Source organism: Uloborus diversus, chromosome 6, assembly GCF_026930045.1.
Source record: "Uloborus diversus isolate 005 chromosome 6, Udiv.v.3.1, whole genome shotgun sequence".
Taxonomy (NCBI): Eukaryota; Metazoa; Arthropoda; class Arachnida; order Araneae; family Uloboridae; genus Uloborus; species Uloborus diversus.
This window is the reverse complement of record NC_072736.1, coordinates 155,315,344-155,336,173: the sequence shown is the minus strand read 5'-3', so window position 1 is coordinate 155,336,173 and position 20,830 is coordinate 155,315,344. Positions and strand designations below refer to the sequence as shown.

The 20,830-nt window shown below is 34.7% G+C and overlaps 1 protein-coding gene across 2 annotated transcripts in view; it reads left to right on the top strand.

The window, feature by feature from the left end:
* The window catches only part of LOC129223970 (insulin gene enhancer protein ISL-1-like), a 191,306-nt gene that overhangs the window by 38,718 nt on the left and 131,758 nt on the right, over positions 1–20,830 (top strand). For both annotated transcript variants that reach the window (XM_054858355.1, XM_054858354.1), the window contains exon 3: positions 18,703–18,989. In XM_054858355.1, the coding sequence (XP_054714330.1) occupies positions 18,703–18,989 (287 nt within the window). The remainder of the gene's footprint in view (positions 1–18,702; positions 18,990–20,830) is intronic.

The following is a 20,830-nucleotide window of genomic DNA, read 5'->3' as shown; positions in this document are numbered from 1 at the left end:
ACGTGTTTTGGATTCCGTAATAACAACTAGAAAATGTTGGAATTTGGCGGGGGGTTTTTTTCGAGTTTTCTTTTTAGCAGAACCCAAATAAGCAAGCTTCTAAAATAAAATACAATAAATGACAAAAATGAAAAAAAAAAAATCGCAGTTACTGCTCTTTACCTGCCAACGTCAGATAATAGTAATAATGATGATAATCACGCATAAATTAACAGAAAGACGTAAAAAAATGTGATGAACGTGTGGTGTTCTTACTAATTAGAAAGGGTAGACCCTTTCTAAAAATCCTTAGCAATATCCGAACGGCGTACGGGCTAAACATTTAAGTTGTTTTTATCTGTGAACACCTTCTTTTAAGCGAAAGTACCATTTTACATTAGTTATACTTACGAAAGGAGAAAAAAAATCGTTTGCATTAATTATAGCAGTACATAAAATTGTATTGCATGGTATGAACATGTATTGCGCACACATTTGCAGGGACGGATACAGACTACCATTTTAAGGGTGACCGAAGAATATAAGGTTTTGGGTAAGAAAAAAATTCTGAAAACACTTGAGTATCAATAAAAAACATTAATTCAACCAGAAATAAGGCACCTATAGGACATAAACGTTACTAATTTATTTTATAAGCAATGTAAGGAAGTTGTATTTACTTTATGAAATATTTGATGAATTGAAAATATTACTGCAATCGTTTGCATTTAACGATTGTAGATATTTAAACACAAAATGGTTGGATAATATTGTCAGCTGCTTGGGGGGAAGGAGGATCATGACCGCCATGACCGTCCCCTTTTATCCGCCCCAGCACATTTGCGCGTATACATTGTGTGTACATTTAATTGTAGTTATACTAGTATTTATTACGTAACATTCTGGGGAATGTTGCTAGCAGGTTTTTCCTATATACGAGTTTGTTAATTCAAAATTAACAATGTTAAAGCAATTTACTGTAAATAATAACGTAGAAGTTATTCTTTTAAAATGCTTATGAAACATAAAGCTTTAGTATTTATGTAGTAAAAAAAGATAAATATATTAACCTGGAAAACATTATTCAGTCTATATATATATTTTTTAAATTTAATACGCCATCATTTTGTACATATTCAATAATGTCAAATTTAACAAATTATGAGATGACGTATTCAATCTACATTTCCAAATTTCGAAATATCAGAATTCCGTTTTCAGCTTTCGATGAGTACCCTATTTTGACATGTTTTTTCTTGTAAATTCTCTTCGCTGATCTTTGTTCGAAATAGTTCCTTAATTTTCAGTAATTTTTGAAGCTCAAATTCCCAAATAACAAGATAATTTTAAATGCTCTTCATTTTAAATAAAGAACACCTAAAACTATCGATTTGTAATAAGATAAAAAAAAAATATATTTTAACATAGCTTTGAATCTATAACTCAATGAAGTCAAATGAAAATGTAGAATCATTTTAGTAAAAAGACATTTCATTTTGTATAAATACGTCGTTTGATTTTTTTTCCCTTTCTTGCTTCAATTTAATTTTCCTGCCATAGATATACGTTGCTATGACAACGGAGTTTTCAATTCAATACCAGTGACTAGCACAATTTAAATTTATACTTTCGGAGTTTTCATAGATTGCCTTTAAGGAAATTTAATTACGCCAAAAAATTTTATGCCCTTGCTTCTGGTAAGAAACGTTTTGAAACTTGCATTATTCGATGTAATATTTTTCTTTCTTTTAAGAACGATGAAGGTAAATTTTAATATTTATAAATTCAATAAACTTTTCAGTCAAAAAGTGGTTATAACAAAAGAATTTTTTTTTTAAAGCATGAATATATGTATTGTAGAAATCATGGAGTTCTAAAGTTTCTTGCTAATTTAAATCAATAACTCGTTTCATCGCTGAACATTCTTTAACATTTACATCAGTATATGTTAGAGATAAAATATTATTTAATGTGTTCAATTCACTACAGAATAGCTTTTTTATAATGGGATCGGTTCCGAAATTTTAAAAGTATTTTTTTCTGAAAGAGCATGCTTAAAAACATAGGATCAGATCATTTTTTAAATAATTTGACAAAGTTTAATATTTTTGAAAAATATATTTTAATCGGTGCGCTTTCATTGTTTACGCTTCTGCCGATGACATCACAAATGATGAAATGCCATTGGCTGATGCCATTCACAGAGCACAATATTTAATTCGCTTCTTTAGTCATTTATACTGGCAATGACATGGTTGATAGCAAGCGTAGAGCACAATATTTAATTCGCTTTTTGATTATCATAACGTGGAAAGATGCGCCAAAGTGCATCACTTGTTACGTCATAAGGACCACGCCTTGTTTTCAAAATCGGACATTTAAAAAAATTAATTAAAAATTAAGCGTTGGGAAAACGAAAGTTTTTTTCTCGCTTCACTTTATTTTATTTTTATTCATTTATTTATTTTTTGCTTATCCTATCAATTTCAGTGACTAAAAGTAATACTTTTGACTGAAGGAAACAAACCCATTGGGAGAGCAAATTTCTATTCAATTCGAAAAAACAACAGTTCACCGTTTTGAAACAGGTTAAAACTTTAATTCAAACACTTGAACATATATGAGGCAGTGAGAAGCAAAGGGATGTAAGTGGCAAAATAAAAAATTTGGAGATGACCAGTACACATGGTAGGTGAACCTCTCCTCTGTCTTGGGGCAAGAGATGGTACTAGTAGCCCTGGTAGTTGATGCTATACAGCATGATTTAGAAAAACATTTCAACGAAAGCTTACTTAGGAGTTCATCTTTAAACGCGTTTTGCTCAAAACTTGAAAATGTCCACTTACATCCTTTTGCTTCTCACTGCCTCATATGAGAAGTGAGAAGCAAAGGGATGTAAGTGGCAAAATAAAAAATTTGGAGATGACCAGTACACATGGTAGGTGAACCTCTCCTCTGTCTTGGGGCAAGAGATGGTACTGGTAGCCCTGGTAGTTGATGCTATACAGCATGATTTAGAAAAAAATTTCAATGAAAGCTTACCTAGGAGTTCATCTTTAAACGCGTTTTGCTCAAAACTTGAAAATGTCCACTTACATCCTTTTGCTTCTCACTGCCTCATATGAGCAGTGAGAAGCAAAGGGATGTAAGTGGCAAAATAAAAAATTTGGAGATGACCAGTACTCATGGTAGGTGAACCTCTCCTCTGTCTTGGGGCAAGAGATGGTACTAGTAGCCCTGGTAGTTGCTGCTATACAGCATGATTTAGAAAAAGAATAATGAAAGCCTACCTAGGTGCTAATCTTTAAACGCGTTTTACTCAAAACTTGAAAATGTCCACTTGCATCCCTTTGCTTCTCACTGCCTTATATGTACATTAAAAGTGAGTAAACAAAAGGCACATTCCGAAACTTAACATCGACAGCAGACAAACATTCGAATAGCCACCACTCAATACAGCAACGCTCTTTTGTAGGAAACTCAGTGCTGCCAACAAACAATTCGAAAATTATCGTGTGCTCGTCATACAATATTTATATTATGCCCCTTTCAAGGTATCAAGTATGTGTTTTACTAACTTATTTATTTCTTAAATTGATCAATTTACTAAATTTTTTTGAAATTAAAATACGAATAATTCTATGAAAAAGAACATATTTTTTGAAGAACAAGACAGCTAAGCATTTCTTTCAAAACGTACAATAAACAAAAAAAAAATTTCCTAAAGAAATTTCATATATACATAAGTGTGATTCTTTAGCGAAAAATTTTCGTTTATTACAATTTCTAAACATTTCTTTGAAATAAAATATGAAGATGAAACTCTCGGGTGAAGGTCTGATTCGCAGTGGAATGACCCTCAATTGGACTCTTTTAAAAACTAACACTAAAAAAAATAGTAGGAGTGCAAAGTATATATTTGAAATTGTAACTAACAATAAATTTGTAGGCGGCTAATTTCTGGAATTGGATATCTCGCTACAGAAGACTAAAACAGATGTTCAAAAGTGTGACTTGCACATTACAGGTAAACGCCATTGTTAAAATAATAATTTTAAAAGTTAGTAAGATTTTTTTTCCTTTCTTTCTTTTTCTTTTTTTTTTTGCTCAACAAATCACACAAATAAAGTACTTTTCCTGGGTCATCAAATTTTTAACTTTTAAACCGAAATAATTTGCATCCATTACTTAGCCCCAAAATTATGTATCTATGCATTAAAATGTTAGGAACAATTTAATCCAATTGATCCCACAAGTGACGGTAGAGTTACTCATGAATACTTTTGCATTTACTAACAGTATTTCACAACATTTCTTTCAAATCGCAAGGAATTATATTTATTTCAGTGAAGCCAATAAGAATTGAAAAATCACATCTGCTGAAGTCGAGCACGCTATTTCCACGATTAAACATTTCGTTACGCATTTTATAAACGAAAAGAAGTAAACTTGCCATAATTCCTGGAAATGGCTGCTATTTTCTCTGTTCTTTTTTTCAGAAATTTTAAGCTCTTTTAAAATTAAATTCGACTTCTAAAATAGACGTTTGCGAGAAAACTGCCTGAAAATATTGACTATTTGAAAGATACTTCTATCAGGAAGTTAAGTGGCTTTGAAAAATATGTAAAGACCATTTACTGTATTAAATTAATAGAAATGTGTTTAGTAGAGTATTAAGTATTTTTGTAGTATTATTCGAAGAAAGTTAAAAAAAATCATGAACTTTAAAGTTTTGAAAAAAGCTCTGCAATGCTGTTAATCCTTAACTCATAAGTTTATTATTATTATTATTATTACTATTATTTATTTCTTTATTTTTTATTTTACTTTATTTTATTTATTTATTTATTTTTTATTTATTTATTTTTTTTAAAGCTGCTGAGGGTTGTGGGGTGTACACAGTTCCAAGTTTATATTTCTTGTGTATTCCATGAGAATTTCAGCAAATCAAAGAAAATTTTTCATGATTTTAGTAACATTTATGTATTTAAATACTACTGAAACAATACTGTGACACACATGATACGCAGTCGAATATTGTGCCTGCTAAATTAAACTGTACCCTGTTCATGGCCATATCAATATATTGAAAGTGTGAAAATTTTAAAATGTTGCAGGGGATTAGTTCAAGTGGTAGAAGAAACTTTTACCTGCTTTGGAGCAAGAAATGGTCACTACGGAAATATCAAGAATTAAAATTACTTATTTTGAAATTTTCTTGTTAGTTTTTCTCGATTTAGATGCTGTTCCTTGAAGTGATGAACTAACCGAGTTTATATACACTGTTAAGCAGTACACAGTTTATGTGTGCAGTACAGTGGCGCACACAGGAATTTTGCAAGGGGAGGGTCCAAGGTCGAAGGCCTCATTCTCATATCATATCCCAATACGTCGTCTAACTTATTGACTTGATTTTATCGATTCCCAAGAACGAAAAACAGTAAAAAAAAACTATCGGATAAATAATTAGCATTATGTAATAAAATATACTTAAATAAATAACCAGAAAGCAAAATAATTTGCTCTTTTACTTTTCTCATAGTCAAAAAATGGATCCAAATTCATAGAATCTCATTTTAATCTGTAATTACAAAACTAAAAACATGGTTATTACTGTGCGTTCATTTATAATCACCATTCTGCTTCTTATAGGCAATTTGTCATACGAAAAGTGCACAATCTTTTAAAAAATCTTTTAACCTGAGGATTTATTTTTTCACCTATTATAACTAAAATTACTGTTACCTTTGTTTGAAATTATTCTACGTACAAAATACATTGTAACGTAATCGATCGGGGGAAAATGCAAGACCTATGGGATGGGTCCGGACCACCTGGACCACTCCCTTCTGTGCGCCACTGGTACCAGTAGCTCTTGTATGTGCTTTTACATAGCATGGATTTTGGTCTGAACTTCTTCAAAATTGGCAAGAAGGCAGGAAATCTGGGACATAGCAGAAACTGGTCGGAGAGTTCCAGATTTCCTGCCAAAAGTTAAACTAAAACCACGCTGCTAATATCCAATAGAAGTACAATTACTCAGTGCACATGGACCATTTCCGTCCTATCTACACCGATTCAAGATAATTAGCTCCCCATTGTGTGTATTCACTCAGCCTGGAACTACTGAATATTACATATTTAACTGTCCTCTAACCAGCTCTTTCCATTGTACTTACAATTCCAACCTTTCTTTTTGCAAAATTATTCCACATATTCTATCTCATCCAGTTTCACGCAAGAATATCTGTAAAATAATGTCCCTACTCATATCACAAGTAGATGACTTTAAATTTCCGGCCTAGAAACTTTCAAAGAACTTTCATTGCAATTCCAACCTTTTTCCAAAATTATTGCACATATTCTATCTCATCCAGTTTCACGCTAAGAATATCTATAAAATAATGTCCTTACTCATATCACAAGCAGACGACTTTAAATTCCCGGCCTTAAAACGTTCAAAGAACTTCCATTGCAGTTTATATTGTATTTCCAACCAACCAGATTTTTCCAACTTCCATTTCACTTGTTTACTGTGTTTTTAAATGTTTTATGTTTTTGTATGTGGTTTTGTATTAGTATGTTGTATTAAATTTTTTCCAGCGAGCGCTTGGTCGCTCGTGACCTGTTCTATTCCCCCTAGTCACCACATCCGGTTAAATTCTCACCAGGGTTGGTACGGTGGTGCAAGGACGGATTCAGAAAGAATTAAAGGGGGGGGGGGGCGATTGATTTCAGATAGTTAACCCTTTTTTGAATCCCCAAATGTACGCCTCCTTCCTTAAAAATAATCTCAAATCAAGTTTCTCTTTTTTTTTTTTGACCACCATTTCTAAAAAATTCTGGAGAGGTGTAATGAACCTCGTATTTAACTTCCTCAATGGTGTCCTATAATTCCTTCATTTTGGGACTTCAATTAAAAAAAACTTTCGAGGGGAGAGCTCGAAAAAACCATCTAAGATCATCTAAGGTCGTCTAAAATTGAGATTTTGGAACTTCGAAAAAGTTCGAAAACTTTTGTGTTAAGAGATGTGCTATGATTGCGTTTTCAAGACTACAATTTTGAAAAAATTCCAAGGCAGATCCATGTTTTTCGTAACATTATTGAAGATCGTCTGACGGTTTTGGAACTTCAGTGTGGAAAATATGCCGAGGGAGAGTTCCTACATCTTGGCTCAAGGAGGGAGCGATCGACCCTCCCTTGTATCTTTCGTTGCGGTGGTGATTGATGGGGTTTAAATAAATGAATAAATAAACATAGCATCTTTCAATGAAATACTACGTACACTATTAAAATTCATGTTAATTTTAAGGTAACTATTACTTTAAAACGGAGTGTTTACAATACATAGAAAATTTGTCAGTCACGTGTATCTTTTCTCTACCTCACTCCATCTTTTAGCATGTTGCCTGAGGTACTTGTACTGGTAAAGTAAATGATTGCAACCCCAACTGCTATACCACTTGACTTAGGCCGCAAAAGACATACAATCGAGCCCGCTTATTTGAATATCGGTTAAAAGAATATCCCGATTAATAAACAGTACACTCCCAATTATCCGCGAGTGCAAAAAACAAAATGATGAATTTTTACAAAAAATCGTAAATGTTAAAGTTTGTTGCTTTTTTTTTTACATGTCCGTCAGACTAGTGAGATGTAATTTGACGAATAAATTAGTCTACGTGGGCGTTATCAAACTTTTTTTTTGGTGCTTTTATATGCTTTGGTATACATATAATGTAATTAATTTTTAGTGCACGGACTGCATATGTTTTCACTTTTTGTACGTTATATCATATTTTGTTTTAAATCAAAGACTTTTTTTCTTAATTGCACCACATTTTAAGACTTTTTCGGGTTCTCCGCGGTACCTGTGCCATTCAATTTCGCGGATAATCGGAAGTGTACAGTGATACATTTTCAACGTGCCAAACCTATGAAATGTGTAATTTTCCTCCCGGTTAATGGAATATCCCGCATATTAGAATACTTTTTTTATGGCAAAATGGCTATTCCATTATGCGGGTCCGACTGTATTTCGCCCTTCTGTCCTTCTTCTCTAATTTCATTCAGTATAGAGGTCAGAGCTCCGTTCTACGAACAGCAAGCAGGCAGGTTTGATTCCCACTGCTTACATCCCGTCCTTTTTGATCAGCGCAAGTAGCCACAGTGTCCCTGCTTTTGTACAACGGAATTTCACAGTATACTAGGATTTTACGGTAAAAAGTACATTTAACATGGACGCCAGTACTTTTTACCGTAAATTTACAGGAAACACTTACAGTGTAGGGTTGAAAACTCGCTCGTGTTTTACTTCAAACGTAAAAAACGTTCGCTTACGTCCCTTTGCTTCTCACTGCCTCATATCCTTTTTCCAGTAATATTCTTCACTTAAATCTCTCTCTCTCTTATATATATATATATATATATATATATATATATATATATGTACAGTATAATGTGCAATACACGTATGTGTACGTGTGTGTCCGTCCATGTGTCTGTGTTCTTAACACAAATCCCAAGTCTACGTCGGAAGTTTGCCAAATTTGGTTCAGAGGTCCTTTGATGTTCAGGAATTCACATAGGGGGAGTTTTCACCAGAGAATCTCTCTGAAACGGAGTGTTTACACCTATTTATAACAATGACTAAAATTTCGAAATTCAAAAGAAAACCCTAATAAGTCTAAATTTAAATTTTGAGTAATAACATTTTTCTACACTTCGCCGGGAAATTCAACACTTTTTTTAAAATTTTCTCTCACTCTGATTGTTGAACACACGTCACTTGGCACAACTTTTGTTTTCGAGGTAGACCGTTCAACGCTGGCAACGCAGCTAGTTCTCCTATTCGCAACTCCAGAGCTCGAATACGCTACCTTACGGTGATTAACAATACTAAAGAAAAAGGTAAAACATTCCTTTCCACGTGTTTTCTTTGGAGTAAATTACAGGCTTCAGACAGTTTATGATGTAATGTAATTTCAGAAGAATAGAAAAGAAAGCTTCCCACAAACACGATGAAAAATTACTGTCATTCACTAAGCGTCAAAGCAAGTTATAAGTTGCGGCGTGTGTTTGTTTTACCTTTTTCATCCGCCATTAGACAGTGGCTGCAGCGCCCCCTATAGTTTATTGGAGTTGCGAATAAATTTCTCTGCCGTTCAAGTCAAGCATAGTTCAATACACCAGCTATCACATTTACCAAGAATTATTTAGCACATCACTTTTGGCAGAGATTAAAATAATAATGCGCGAGCTGCTGGTGTTATGACCTAAATATCTTAAAATGCCTTTATAATTGCAACTAAATTGTTGGCATCAGTGCCCCCATTTACTCGATAAAACTTTCGGAATCGCTCAAGCAGACAGTTCCTTAGCCTTTCCTTAGCATTATCAAATAAAGGGTGCTGATCTCGCTGAAAAAGATATTTAAAGGAGTCCCCTGAGGCTATCGAGCATTAACTGGAAAATAAGCAGAGTTGTTGTTGAGGCGCGCCTTCAACGCGATGTTTTGAAATATTAATACATGCAAAGACACATCTATTGATTTCTGCTCGCTGACTTCTTTGCCCGTGATCTGAAGTGTCATTATCTTCCTTACTAATAATAAAGCAGAAAGTCTCTCTGTCCGGAGGATGTCTAGATGTCTGGATGTCTGTAGGATGTCTGTAGGATATCTGTAGGATGTCTGTGACGCGCATAGCGCCTAAACCGTTCGGGCGATTTTCATGAAATTAGGCACAAAGTTAGTATGTAGCATGGGGGTGTGCACCTCGAAGCGATTTTTCGAAAATTCGATGTGGTTCTTTTTTTATTCCAATTTTAAGAAAAAAACGATCATAAATTACGAAATCATCATAACGTGGAACCGTAACATGGGCACAAGCCAATTGGCGAGATACGAAATTATCATAGCGTGGAACCGTAACGTCGGTACAAGCCAATTGGCGAGAAAATTCACCATACATTATTTGTAAATATACAAGCGAACCAAAAGACCTTTAATTTTTCTATTACGGGCGAAGCCGTGCGGGTGCCACTAGTTTATAATACAGTGAAACCTGTGTAAGTTGACTACTTGCGGTGCAGTACTTTGGTGGTCAACTTAGACAGGTGGTCAACTTATAAAGGGGTTAATGTTTTTTTTTTTTTTTTGTCATTTCTTGCACCATGTATTCATTTTTTGACTAATTGACACTTACTATCTCCGTTCAACTCACTTTCATTGTTTAACATTACTTTGAAACAATAATTTAAAATGTTATTCAAATATTTTTAGAGGTTATTTTCTCAGAATGACGTATAATGTGTCATGTAAATATATATAAATATACATTTAATACATTTATAACCATGATGATCTACTTTTCAAAAAAGTAACTCCTCATTGAAGTTTGGCGCACTTATTAGACACTAGTTTTGGAAATTCCATATGTGTCAGCTAATTTTCTCTGGGTTTCTCCCTTTTCAATTAATTTTAAAACTTCATACTTTTTATCAATCTCAAGTTCAACTAACTTTCTGTTTGAAGCCATTTTATGTAAAACTATAACACAAAGAGCAACAAGGTGATGAACTCTCCTAGTTCAATATGGCAGTTGAAAATGAAAATGTACAATTTCTTTATCCCTTGCACTAGAAATACTGCAATGCAAGTAACTTTTACTCTAGCACAATTCCAGTGTTGCCACAAAATATTGCAAGTGGAAATAAATACTTTGTACTTTTCTACTGACACATGTTTTCATTGAACAGAGAGTACAAAAGGTAATCTCAAATAGAACAAAAGAAAAACAAGTTTGGAGAATAAAAGGGTTCTTAGTAGTTTTCCAATGTGGTTAAACTTATAAGGAGGTTTAGTTATGTTGCTGTTTTATTTAGTTGGTAAAATGCTGGTCTGGCACCAAAAATATTCCTGGAAAGCTATAAAAAAATAATAAAATAATTTGCTAAATTAAGTTTTAAAAAATAAACCAAGTGGTCAACTTACAAAGGGTTTTTTACAATACTCCAAACCAAATTTGGGGTACATTAGTGGTCAAGTTAGACAGGTGGTCAAGATAGAAAGGTGGTCAAGTTACAGAGGTTCTCCTTCATTATACAAGATAGGACTAATTCCGTTCCTGACAAAAGCGGTCAACATAGACAGGTGGTCAACTTACAAAGGTGGTCAACTTTACAGGTTTTACTGTACAAGCAAATAGAAAATATATTCTTCTGAACTCAAAACGTGTTAAATGTTTCTTAATAGATTATTTTCTTTGTTAAACCTTTTTTAATAATCTTCATTACTAATAATAAAGCTGAAAGTCTCTCTGTCCGGAGGATGTCTGGATATCTGTAGGATGTTCGTAGGATGTCTGTAGGATGTCTGTGACGCGCATAGCGCCTAAACCGTTCGGCCGATTTTCATGAAATTTGGCACAAAGTTAGTATGTAGCATGGGGGTGTGCACCTCGAAGCGATTTTTCGAAAATTCGATGTGGTTCTTTTTTTATTCCAATTTTAAGAAAAAAAAACTATCATAAATTACGAAATTATCATAACGTGGAACCGTAACATGGGCACAAGCCAATTGGCGAGATACAAAATTGTCATAACGTGGAACTGTAACGTCGGTACAAGCCAATTGGCGAGAAAATTCACCATACATTATTTGTAAATATACAAGCGAACCAAAAGACCTTTAATTTTTCTATTACGGGCGAAGCCGTGCGGGTGCCACTAGTTACTAATAATAAAGCTCAAAGTCTCTGTCTGGATGTCTGTGACGCGCATAGCGCCTAGACCGTTCGACCGATTTTCATGAAATTTGGCACAAAGTTAGTTTGTAGCATGGGGGTGTGCACCTCGAAGCGATTTTTCGAAAATTCGATTTTGTTCTTTTTCTATTTCAATTTTAAGAGCATTTTCCCGAGCATAAGATGAACGAGTAAATTACTAAGTTATCGTAACGTGGAACCGAGCCAATTGGCGAAAAATTTACCATACATTATTTGTAAATATACAAGCGAACCAAAAGACCTTTTAATTTTTCTACTACGGGCAAAGGCGTGGGGATACCACTAGTTACTAATAAAAAAGCTGAAAGTCTGGATATCGGGATGTCTGGATGTCTGTTACGCTTACAGCGTCTAAACCGTTCTGCCGAAATTTGGCACAGAATTAGTTTGTAACATGTGAGTGTGCACCTCGAAGCGATTTTTCGAAAATTCGATTTTGCTCTTTTTCTACTCCAATTTTAAGAACATTTTACCGAGCAAATTATCATAACGTGGACGATTAAATTACCAAGTTGTCATAACGTTTAACCGTAACATGGGCGAGCAAATGAAAATAGCAAATCGGCGAGAAATTCATCATCCATTATTTGTAAATATACAGGCGAACCAAAAGACCTTTTAATTTTCTACTAGGGGCAAAGCCGTGCGGGGACCGCTAGTGAGGAATAAACCGGAAACGAGTCGATGAGTATTAAACAATAGATTCTGGGTAGAACACTAGCATTGCGTGGTGCTTTTTGTAGACTTGCCGTTCTGAGTTATGATTTCTAGAGCATATTAAACGTAGATGTTTGTAACAATCAATTATAATTTTACAGACGTTGGTTTAAGGTCACAATGACAGGGTTCCAACGAGGAGACGACATATTGCTAACATAACACGTAGCATTACGTTCATTGCAATTCGAACTACGTGTGCTGTAAGTTGATTTGAGTGTCAGAAACGTTACGTAATCTTTATCTTTACTAATAATAAAGCTGAAAGTCTCTCTGTCTGGATTTCAGGATGTCTGGTTCTCTGTGACGCGCATAGCGCCAAGACCGTTCGGCCGATTTTCATGAAATTTGGCACAAAGTTTGTAGCATGGGGGTGTGCACTTCGAAGCGATTTTTCGAAAATTTGAAGTGGTTCTTTTTCTATTCCACTTTTAAGAACAAAACTATCATAAGATCGACGAATAAATTACGAAATTATCATAACGTGGAACCGTAACATGGGCACAAGCCAATTGGCGAGATACGAAATTATCATAACGTGGAACTGTAACATGGGTGCAAGCCAATTGGCGAGAAAATTCACCATACATTATTTACGAAATTATCATAACGTGGAACCGTAACATGGGCACAAGTCAACTGGCGAGAAAATTCACCATTCATTATTTGTTAATATACAGGCGAACCAAAAGACCTTTTAATTTTTCTATTACGGGCAAAGCCGTGCGGGTACCGCTAGTAGGCCATAAAATTTTTGGAATAAGATGTCTTACATTCATAAATTATCAAAGAGTTAAAAAGAAAAGATATCTATGAACTATCGAGTACTAATTTTTCGATGAACTGATAAGTTGATATTTCTTGAATTTTAGTTTTGTTCTTAACAAGGGCTAGGAGTGTGATGACCTAAAAAAAATCTGTAAAAAGACACATAAAAATGTAAACAATGCACTTGAAAGAAAAACAAATCTCTTGTATATGAACGGGAATTTTCACTGAAGATATTTTTTCTGCACTGAATATACTTATTAATATCTTAAAATATTTATATTGAGATAAATTATGACGGAATTTTAATTCAAATTCGAAATAAATGGTAAATGTCATTACATCAAAATAACGAAAGAAAAATGTTCTGCTTATAAGGTTAAGAAGAGGGGGCGGAGAACACCACGCATTCGTAAACTCATGAGAAAGAAGGTCAAGGAAGGGTTAATTCCTATTTCCCCCCCCCCCCCCGATTTAAACAGTTAAAAGAAAAGCAGGATAAAACCCCTGTCTCACCCTCCCACAAAATCTCCGCAAGTTATATCTTTTTCCTTTTGTTATCAACTACCCTTTCAATTATGAGCAATGTTAAACATTTTCCTAAAAACTAAACAGTGCAACTCAGTTAAAAGGAAAGAAAGCATCAACACTAAATTAGTTTTTCGATTGAATCTCTATTGGTGCGGTGTGTACTGATAAGCTGGCTATAAGAGATATTATAAAAATTTCTTATAAAAAATAATCACACGCGAAAATTTCATAAAAACTAAAAAGAAAAAAAAAAGTCTTCTAAAATGTCTAAAAGTTACTACAGTTGCGCATACAGACTACTATTTTTTGGGAGGGGGGGGGTCATGTTAAGCAATGATCCCTTATCCTCCTCCTCTAAAAATGAAAATACGGATTAGAGTGGAAAAATTTTCTGAAATTGCTTGGGTGTCAATAAAAAGTCCCAGATCGGCCAGGAATAATGTACCTAATAGGGAAAAAACATTGCCAATTCATTTCCAAAGCAATGAAAAGAAGTAATATTTTAAATCTTTACTCTAAAATTTTTCCAATGAATTAAAAAGATTACCACAATCGTTAACATTTTATTCATAAATTGTTTGAGCACAATGGTGGATGAAAATGGTGTCGACGGTTTTAGGGTCATGGTTTTGGGGGTCGATGATTTTAGGGAGAGGCTTATGACCCACATGACCCTCTTCCTGTAACCGTTCCTGATGTCTAAAATTCTCATACATATAATAGCGAATGATCGAGTAACACTCTTGACGTCATCAACATTGAAACTTGCGCCATGTCATGATCATTTAATAATATTTTTACTTTCTTCTATATCTAATATATAGAAGAAAGTATTGGATTCGTGCAAATTTTCGAATTTCGAATTTTGACGGATTCGAACGTTTTGAGGTGTACTGAGTCCATTTCGACCATTTTTGGAAAATGTCTGTCTGTCTGTGTGTGTGTGTGTATGTATGTATGTGTGTGTGTGTGTGTATGTATGTATGTGTGTGTGTGTGTGTGTGTATGTGTGTGTGTGTGTATGTATGTGTGTCACGTCTGTGTGTGACCAGTTTTTTGTGGCCGCTCTACAACAAAAACTACCGCATGAAATCGAACGAAATTTAGTACACATATGTGCCCCTATGTGAACTTGTGCCCATTAGTTTTTGGCGCGAATTCCTCCAAGGGGGGTGGAGCAATGGGACGTTTTTCGAGTTACGCGTGCTTGCTATTCCTCAGGAAGTAACTGGCGGAATCAAACAAAATTTGGTCCATATGTTGGTATTAACAGGAACAGGTGCTGATTCAATTTTGGTGTCAATAACTCAAACGGGGGTTGAGCTATAGAACGTTTTTTGTCGTCAATTGTGACTGCTGTATCTCAAGAAATAATGAACGGAATGAAAGAAAAATTTATCGGCAAGTAGCCCTTAGTGGGTATAAGAACTGATTTTATTTTTGTGTCAACAGCTAAAAAGGGGGTAGCGCAATCACCCGTTCTTTTTTTCCATTTTGAGTGCCCTATCTCAAGAAGTAATGCTACGTTCTGGTTGAAATTTGGAATATATGTGAATCCATATGTAAACAGGCTTTGGTTCTATTTTGACGCCGATCGCTCCAAGAGGTGTTGATTTTTTTTTTTTTTTGCGAATAAAAATATTTTTATTAATGCAACAATAAGAAAGATAAATCGTAATAGATTGTCCTCTGCGTATTTCTCGTGATTTTAATTGTATGGAAATGATAGGAAATATTATCTCAATGATTTAAAATTTTTAACTGTTGCCATCTTATGTTTGTTAACAAATAAAATATTTGTAATTCATTCAAGCAAGGCTTTTAAAATAACTTTCAATTTTCGCTCTTTGCTTTGCTTTTGCAATAATTCAGACATTGGGATAGTCGTCAAGTTTTTGCATGTGTCATTTTGTTTTTGTTGGGAATATTGCTTCCTCGTCAAACATGGGGAGGAATCAGAAAAAAAAAAATATATATAGAAGAAAGTTTCGTGATGGCCACAACGTACTAGTTTGGTAATGTTTGACATGCTGGGAAATACCTTATTTTGGAAAGGTTGAACTTGGTCCGGTCACTTAACTGATTTACTGGTAAAACTGCAGTTTTAGGAGAATGAAGAAAAGAAAAAGTGATCCATAATTAACGCTACCTACTGGAGTTTAGGGTTCATCCACTGGAATTAGGTCAAAAATTCAACTATCAAAATATCACCAAACAGCCTTCAAAGAAGCAATTTTCACCCGTCATACCTTGATGGGCGATTTTCTAGAGTAAAATAAATGCATTTCATTTTTAAAACTGCCTTTTAACAAAAATTGCCTTAAAAAGTAATGCCTTGGAAGATAAAAATAGATCAAAAATTAAAAAAAAAAAGAGCAAATGTCATCAACATCCGAGCCTTATTCATTACATAATATAATAGTTTTCGCCGATGCTTTAACAGAATTAAAACTAAGCAGAATCGTTAACCCTCACGTATAAATAGCATACCCTATTTATAGCAACCGTATGCTTGATGTCAAGAAAACAAAACAGTTATGTCATTAAGTCTTTCCGCAATTAGTCATTTATTCCTTCTCTGTCACAAAAATTACGATGTCACACAATAATCTAATGAAAGCTGAGCTGTAGCAACAAACTACACAAATTCAAACAATAAATTCTTCATTCATTCTAACGTAGAACATTGATCCCTAAATTAATCCTCAAGGCTAAATGAGCGGTAAAAAAGCACCGATTCAAGGAAAAGTTTAAAAGAAGAGTTGTGCAAAATTATCATTAATATCCATTTGCTTTGCCATCATAATTAATATTCTCTCCTCCTTAGAAACAAATTACTTCATCATCACGCCTAGCCACGAGATATTAAAAGTACATTTAGAAAAGCTGGAATTTTTTAACCTCGATTCAACAAATCACACATAATTGAGCTGTGTTTTAGGGCTGTTTAATGAACATTCATTACGGAAATCTCCGATATTTTCTGAGGGAGTAATTATTTCTGTGTTAGCGGTGCTTCACTGACTACAATGGTTATCCATCATTGTCTGGGAAGTCTTTTGGTTCTTTTAGAAACTTTAGATGAATATTTTGTCTATGGCTGATAAGAGGCTTTTGATAAATCAAAACTTATTATTTGAATATATATATAAAACATATATTTTATTTGAGAGTGAATATCTGCGGTACATAACTGCTGCTCTGAAATATAAGTATACGAATAACAAAATATACTAATGGAACAAAACATAAATATAAATATACTAATATACTAATTCTGCTAGTTTTTCAAAACACTAATATTTCAGTTCTAATGGAATTATTTTTCAAAATTCTAGTATAATTTTTTTATATTTTGTACTATATATCCGAAATTCTGATTTATCGATAGTTCAGATCTAAGTATACTCATTTTTTAAAATTCAGAAACTTATAAATATCAAATACTGTTTAAGGCTTTCACGGCCGGCGTCAATATGGGGAGATAACATTTCCGGGCTTATTGGCCGTGGTCTAATTAGAGTAGAAATTCCAGACGTTTCGGCTTGCTTTGCTGCAGCCATCATCAGTGGTTTGAGTTTGGTGAGACTGATTCCTGGCTTCGGTGGCTCCGGTATTTAAGCAACTGCTGCTGGGCTGCTGATCCTGATTGGGAGGCGTTCTCAAGCCGCTGGTAGAATAAGGCCTTATTCTTGTTGCTTAAATACCGGAGCCACCGAAGCCAGGAATCAGTCTCACCAAACTCAAACCAGTGATGATGGCTGCAGCAAAGCAAGCCGAAACGTCTGGAATTTCTACTCTACCACGGCCAATAAGCCCGGAAATGTTATCTCCTTATAAATATCAGTTGCACTGAATGTTGGGACACATTATGAAGGACAACCCTTCCATTGCATTTGACTTATTACAGGTACACATGATGTCTTTGTACAGGAATTTTCACCATTTTCTGAGTAACTAAAAACAAAACTTGAGTAAATGGTTTAGTTTTACAACTGAAAAGTGTGTCCCGTTAGTTGTCAAGGTTTTTGTCATCTTCTACATCCATACTATAGAAGAAAGTCGTGAATTCATAGAAATGCTCAAATTTGGACAGAATTAAACGTTTTATGTTGTGTCAAGCAAATTGATAATTTTATTCAAAACGCTGTCCGTATGTATGCAACTACTTTGTTGTCCGCTCTAACTCAAAATGCAGCGCATAGAATCGAACAAAGTTTGACTTGCAACGCATATTAATCTCCACGGGAATGGGTGCTACTTAGAAAATTGGCAGCCATCGAACTTTTTCTTCGATCGAAGTGTGACTTGTTAAAGGCTCAAGAAATAATGCAAGGAATCACACAAAATGTGCATTGCACTTCGATTAAGCCATGTGCAGATTTGCTTCATTTCCAGTCACTGTATAAGGATGACGCAATCGAATATTTTTCTTTTAACATGATCTTCTGCCCAGAATTGTGCCAATTTCTTTATTATAATTCAGAAATGGGAAAATTTGCCAAGAAAACGAACGACGCCAATCTGGTTGCCATAATACGTAAGAGAATTAAGCTTATTAAAGCTTGACCACGAAAAGAAGGCGGATGAGCTTGAAGAGGTACATCATTCGAAATAGGAAGAATCGGTTCAAAAGCACCGATTAGTAAGTGGCATGGTCTCGCTAATTCAATGTATTCCAAAATAATAACAAACAACCTATTACAAATGATACAAATGATGTTCTTGCTTCAAGGTCATCCGCCTTCTTTTCGTGGTCAAGCTATACTAAGGCACTGGATCTAGGCAGTTGCGACAGTATGTTTGCGCCAAGAATTCCTCTTAAAAGATACGAAGAAAAGTTTCATTGATGGCCATAACATGCTTGTTTCTTCTTCTTACATTTAACTTGTGTTCCTCTCACTCTGTTTTCGCTTGCAGGTTGTTCGGCATCAAGTGTGCCCGGTGCAGCGTGAGCTTCAGCAAAAGCGACTTCGTGATGAGGGCGCGGAACAAGATCTACCACATCGAGTGCTTTCGTTGCGTCACTTGTACAAGGCAGCTCCTGCCGGGGGACGAGTTCGCCCTTAGGGACGATGGACTGTTTTGCAAGGCGGACAACGACTGCACACTCGTAGAGAAAAAAGTCACACCCAACGGTCACACGACTAACGGGCAGCACAACGGTACCACCAATGGGACGTCCTTACAAATGGCAGGAAATCCAGGTAATTTGAACGAACCTCAGCCTTTGTAACACTTGTAAAACTCTGACCACGGAACCAGACGAACAGTGTAAGAGGAAAAAAATTCAAATGGGTACACTCTTAAAACTGCAGTATGGCACTTTTAGGATGAAACGTTGTAGTACAAGTGGCCAGTGGCCCCTCTTATGGCTGTTGTTTGGCTCCCTATGAAGCTCCAGGGACACCGTTAAAGATAACAATCGGTTTCATATGGAACCATATGGCACCCTTTTTTAGGTGCTTACAACGTTTCACCCTAAAAGATGCCCCATGCAACCTGCAGTTTTAACAGTGTAGCAATCTAAAGAGCCTCTTACGACAAAATCTTTACGCAAAAATTGACTAATTAAAGACTTGTGAGAAATTTATTACTTTTTTTTTTTTTTTGAATATTCTTGGATTTTGGATGATGAGAGCTTTTCAAAAAAGTTTCACCGCCTGCAACCGTCTACATAGCATACCAAAGATGTCCTCCATTACTCACTGAAGCTCACTAAATTTGACAGCTTAACTTACATTTTGGCAGATTTTGAGACCTCATATTTTGATAACGGGGACACGAGCGCAACTAATTTATGCGTCCCAAAACATGTTTTGTAATGCTCTTTCAATTGCTACTTATTCATTTATTTATTTATCTTACTTTATATATTTATTTATTTATTTATTTATTATTATTATTATTATTTTCATTTTTCCACTATAGTGTGGTTTCTTGGTGAGCAGGATAAGCAAAACCCGTTAACAATGTCAAATTAGAATGAACATCTGGATCATGTTTAAAACAACTTCAGATCAGATAAGCAGTGAATTGACACCAAAAATGTTAAAATTGTTTGACGAAATAAATAATTTCGCTCAAGCAAAATCAAGATCAGCAGGTTATGACAAATAAAAGACGCTAGAAGATACTTTTTAATCATTTTTCAGTGTCCATCATCTTTAAAGTATTGTCTACTTATGTCATGGGATGTCATCGCTTCCAATACTTCTAAACACCGTAAATATTCACTTGTGTGAAACTCCAATTAATGTTCCTTCTTCTTCCTCTTAATTTCCAGGCCCACACTCGTTGACAATCTTTGAGAAAACCCTGAACTAGCGTTGCCGAGGAGTGCCTCTAAAGCCGCTAAAACGTCAAATCAGTTAAGATTTCATGGAGAAATAAAGAATTACTGCCGAGCAAAATCAAAATCAGTTGATCCAAAGAAAAAAATCTGTAGAAAAGTCTTTTTATTTCCATTCAATATTCAGTGGTCAATATCTTAAAATTGATTTCCTACGTAAAACATGAGATTTCATCGGTTCCAACGCCGTAAATGTTCAACTCTATGAAACCCCAATTAATTTTCCTTTTTCGTCCCCATCCCTTAATTTCGAGACTCAAACCCGCAAACAAACTGAAAAAACCACGAATTAGGGTAAGCGATTAAAACCTTTCAAGTCCTTAATCGTCAAAACAGTTACGATTGCTTGTAGAAATAAAAAAAATACATTTGAACAAAATCAAAATCACTAAATTGCAAAGAAAGAAACCTTTAGAAAAGTCTTTTTATTCATGTCCGATTTTTGGCGGTCAACATCTTAAATTGATTTTCTATGTATGCCGTAGGATTTCATCGTTTCCAGAACCTCTAATGACGTGAAACTTCATGTTTATGAAACCACAATTAAAACTAAATTCTTCGTCCTTGCCCCTAAATTTTGAGATCCACACTCTCAGAAAAAAGTGAAAAACCCCGAATTAAAGTTAGAGAGAAATACCTCAAAAGCCCCTAACTACATACGAACAAAACCAAAATCAGTAGATCTAAGGTAGAAAA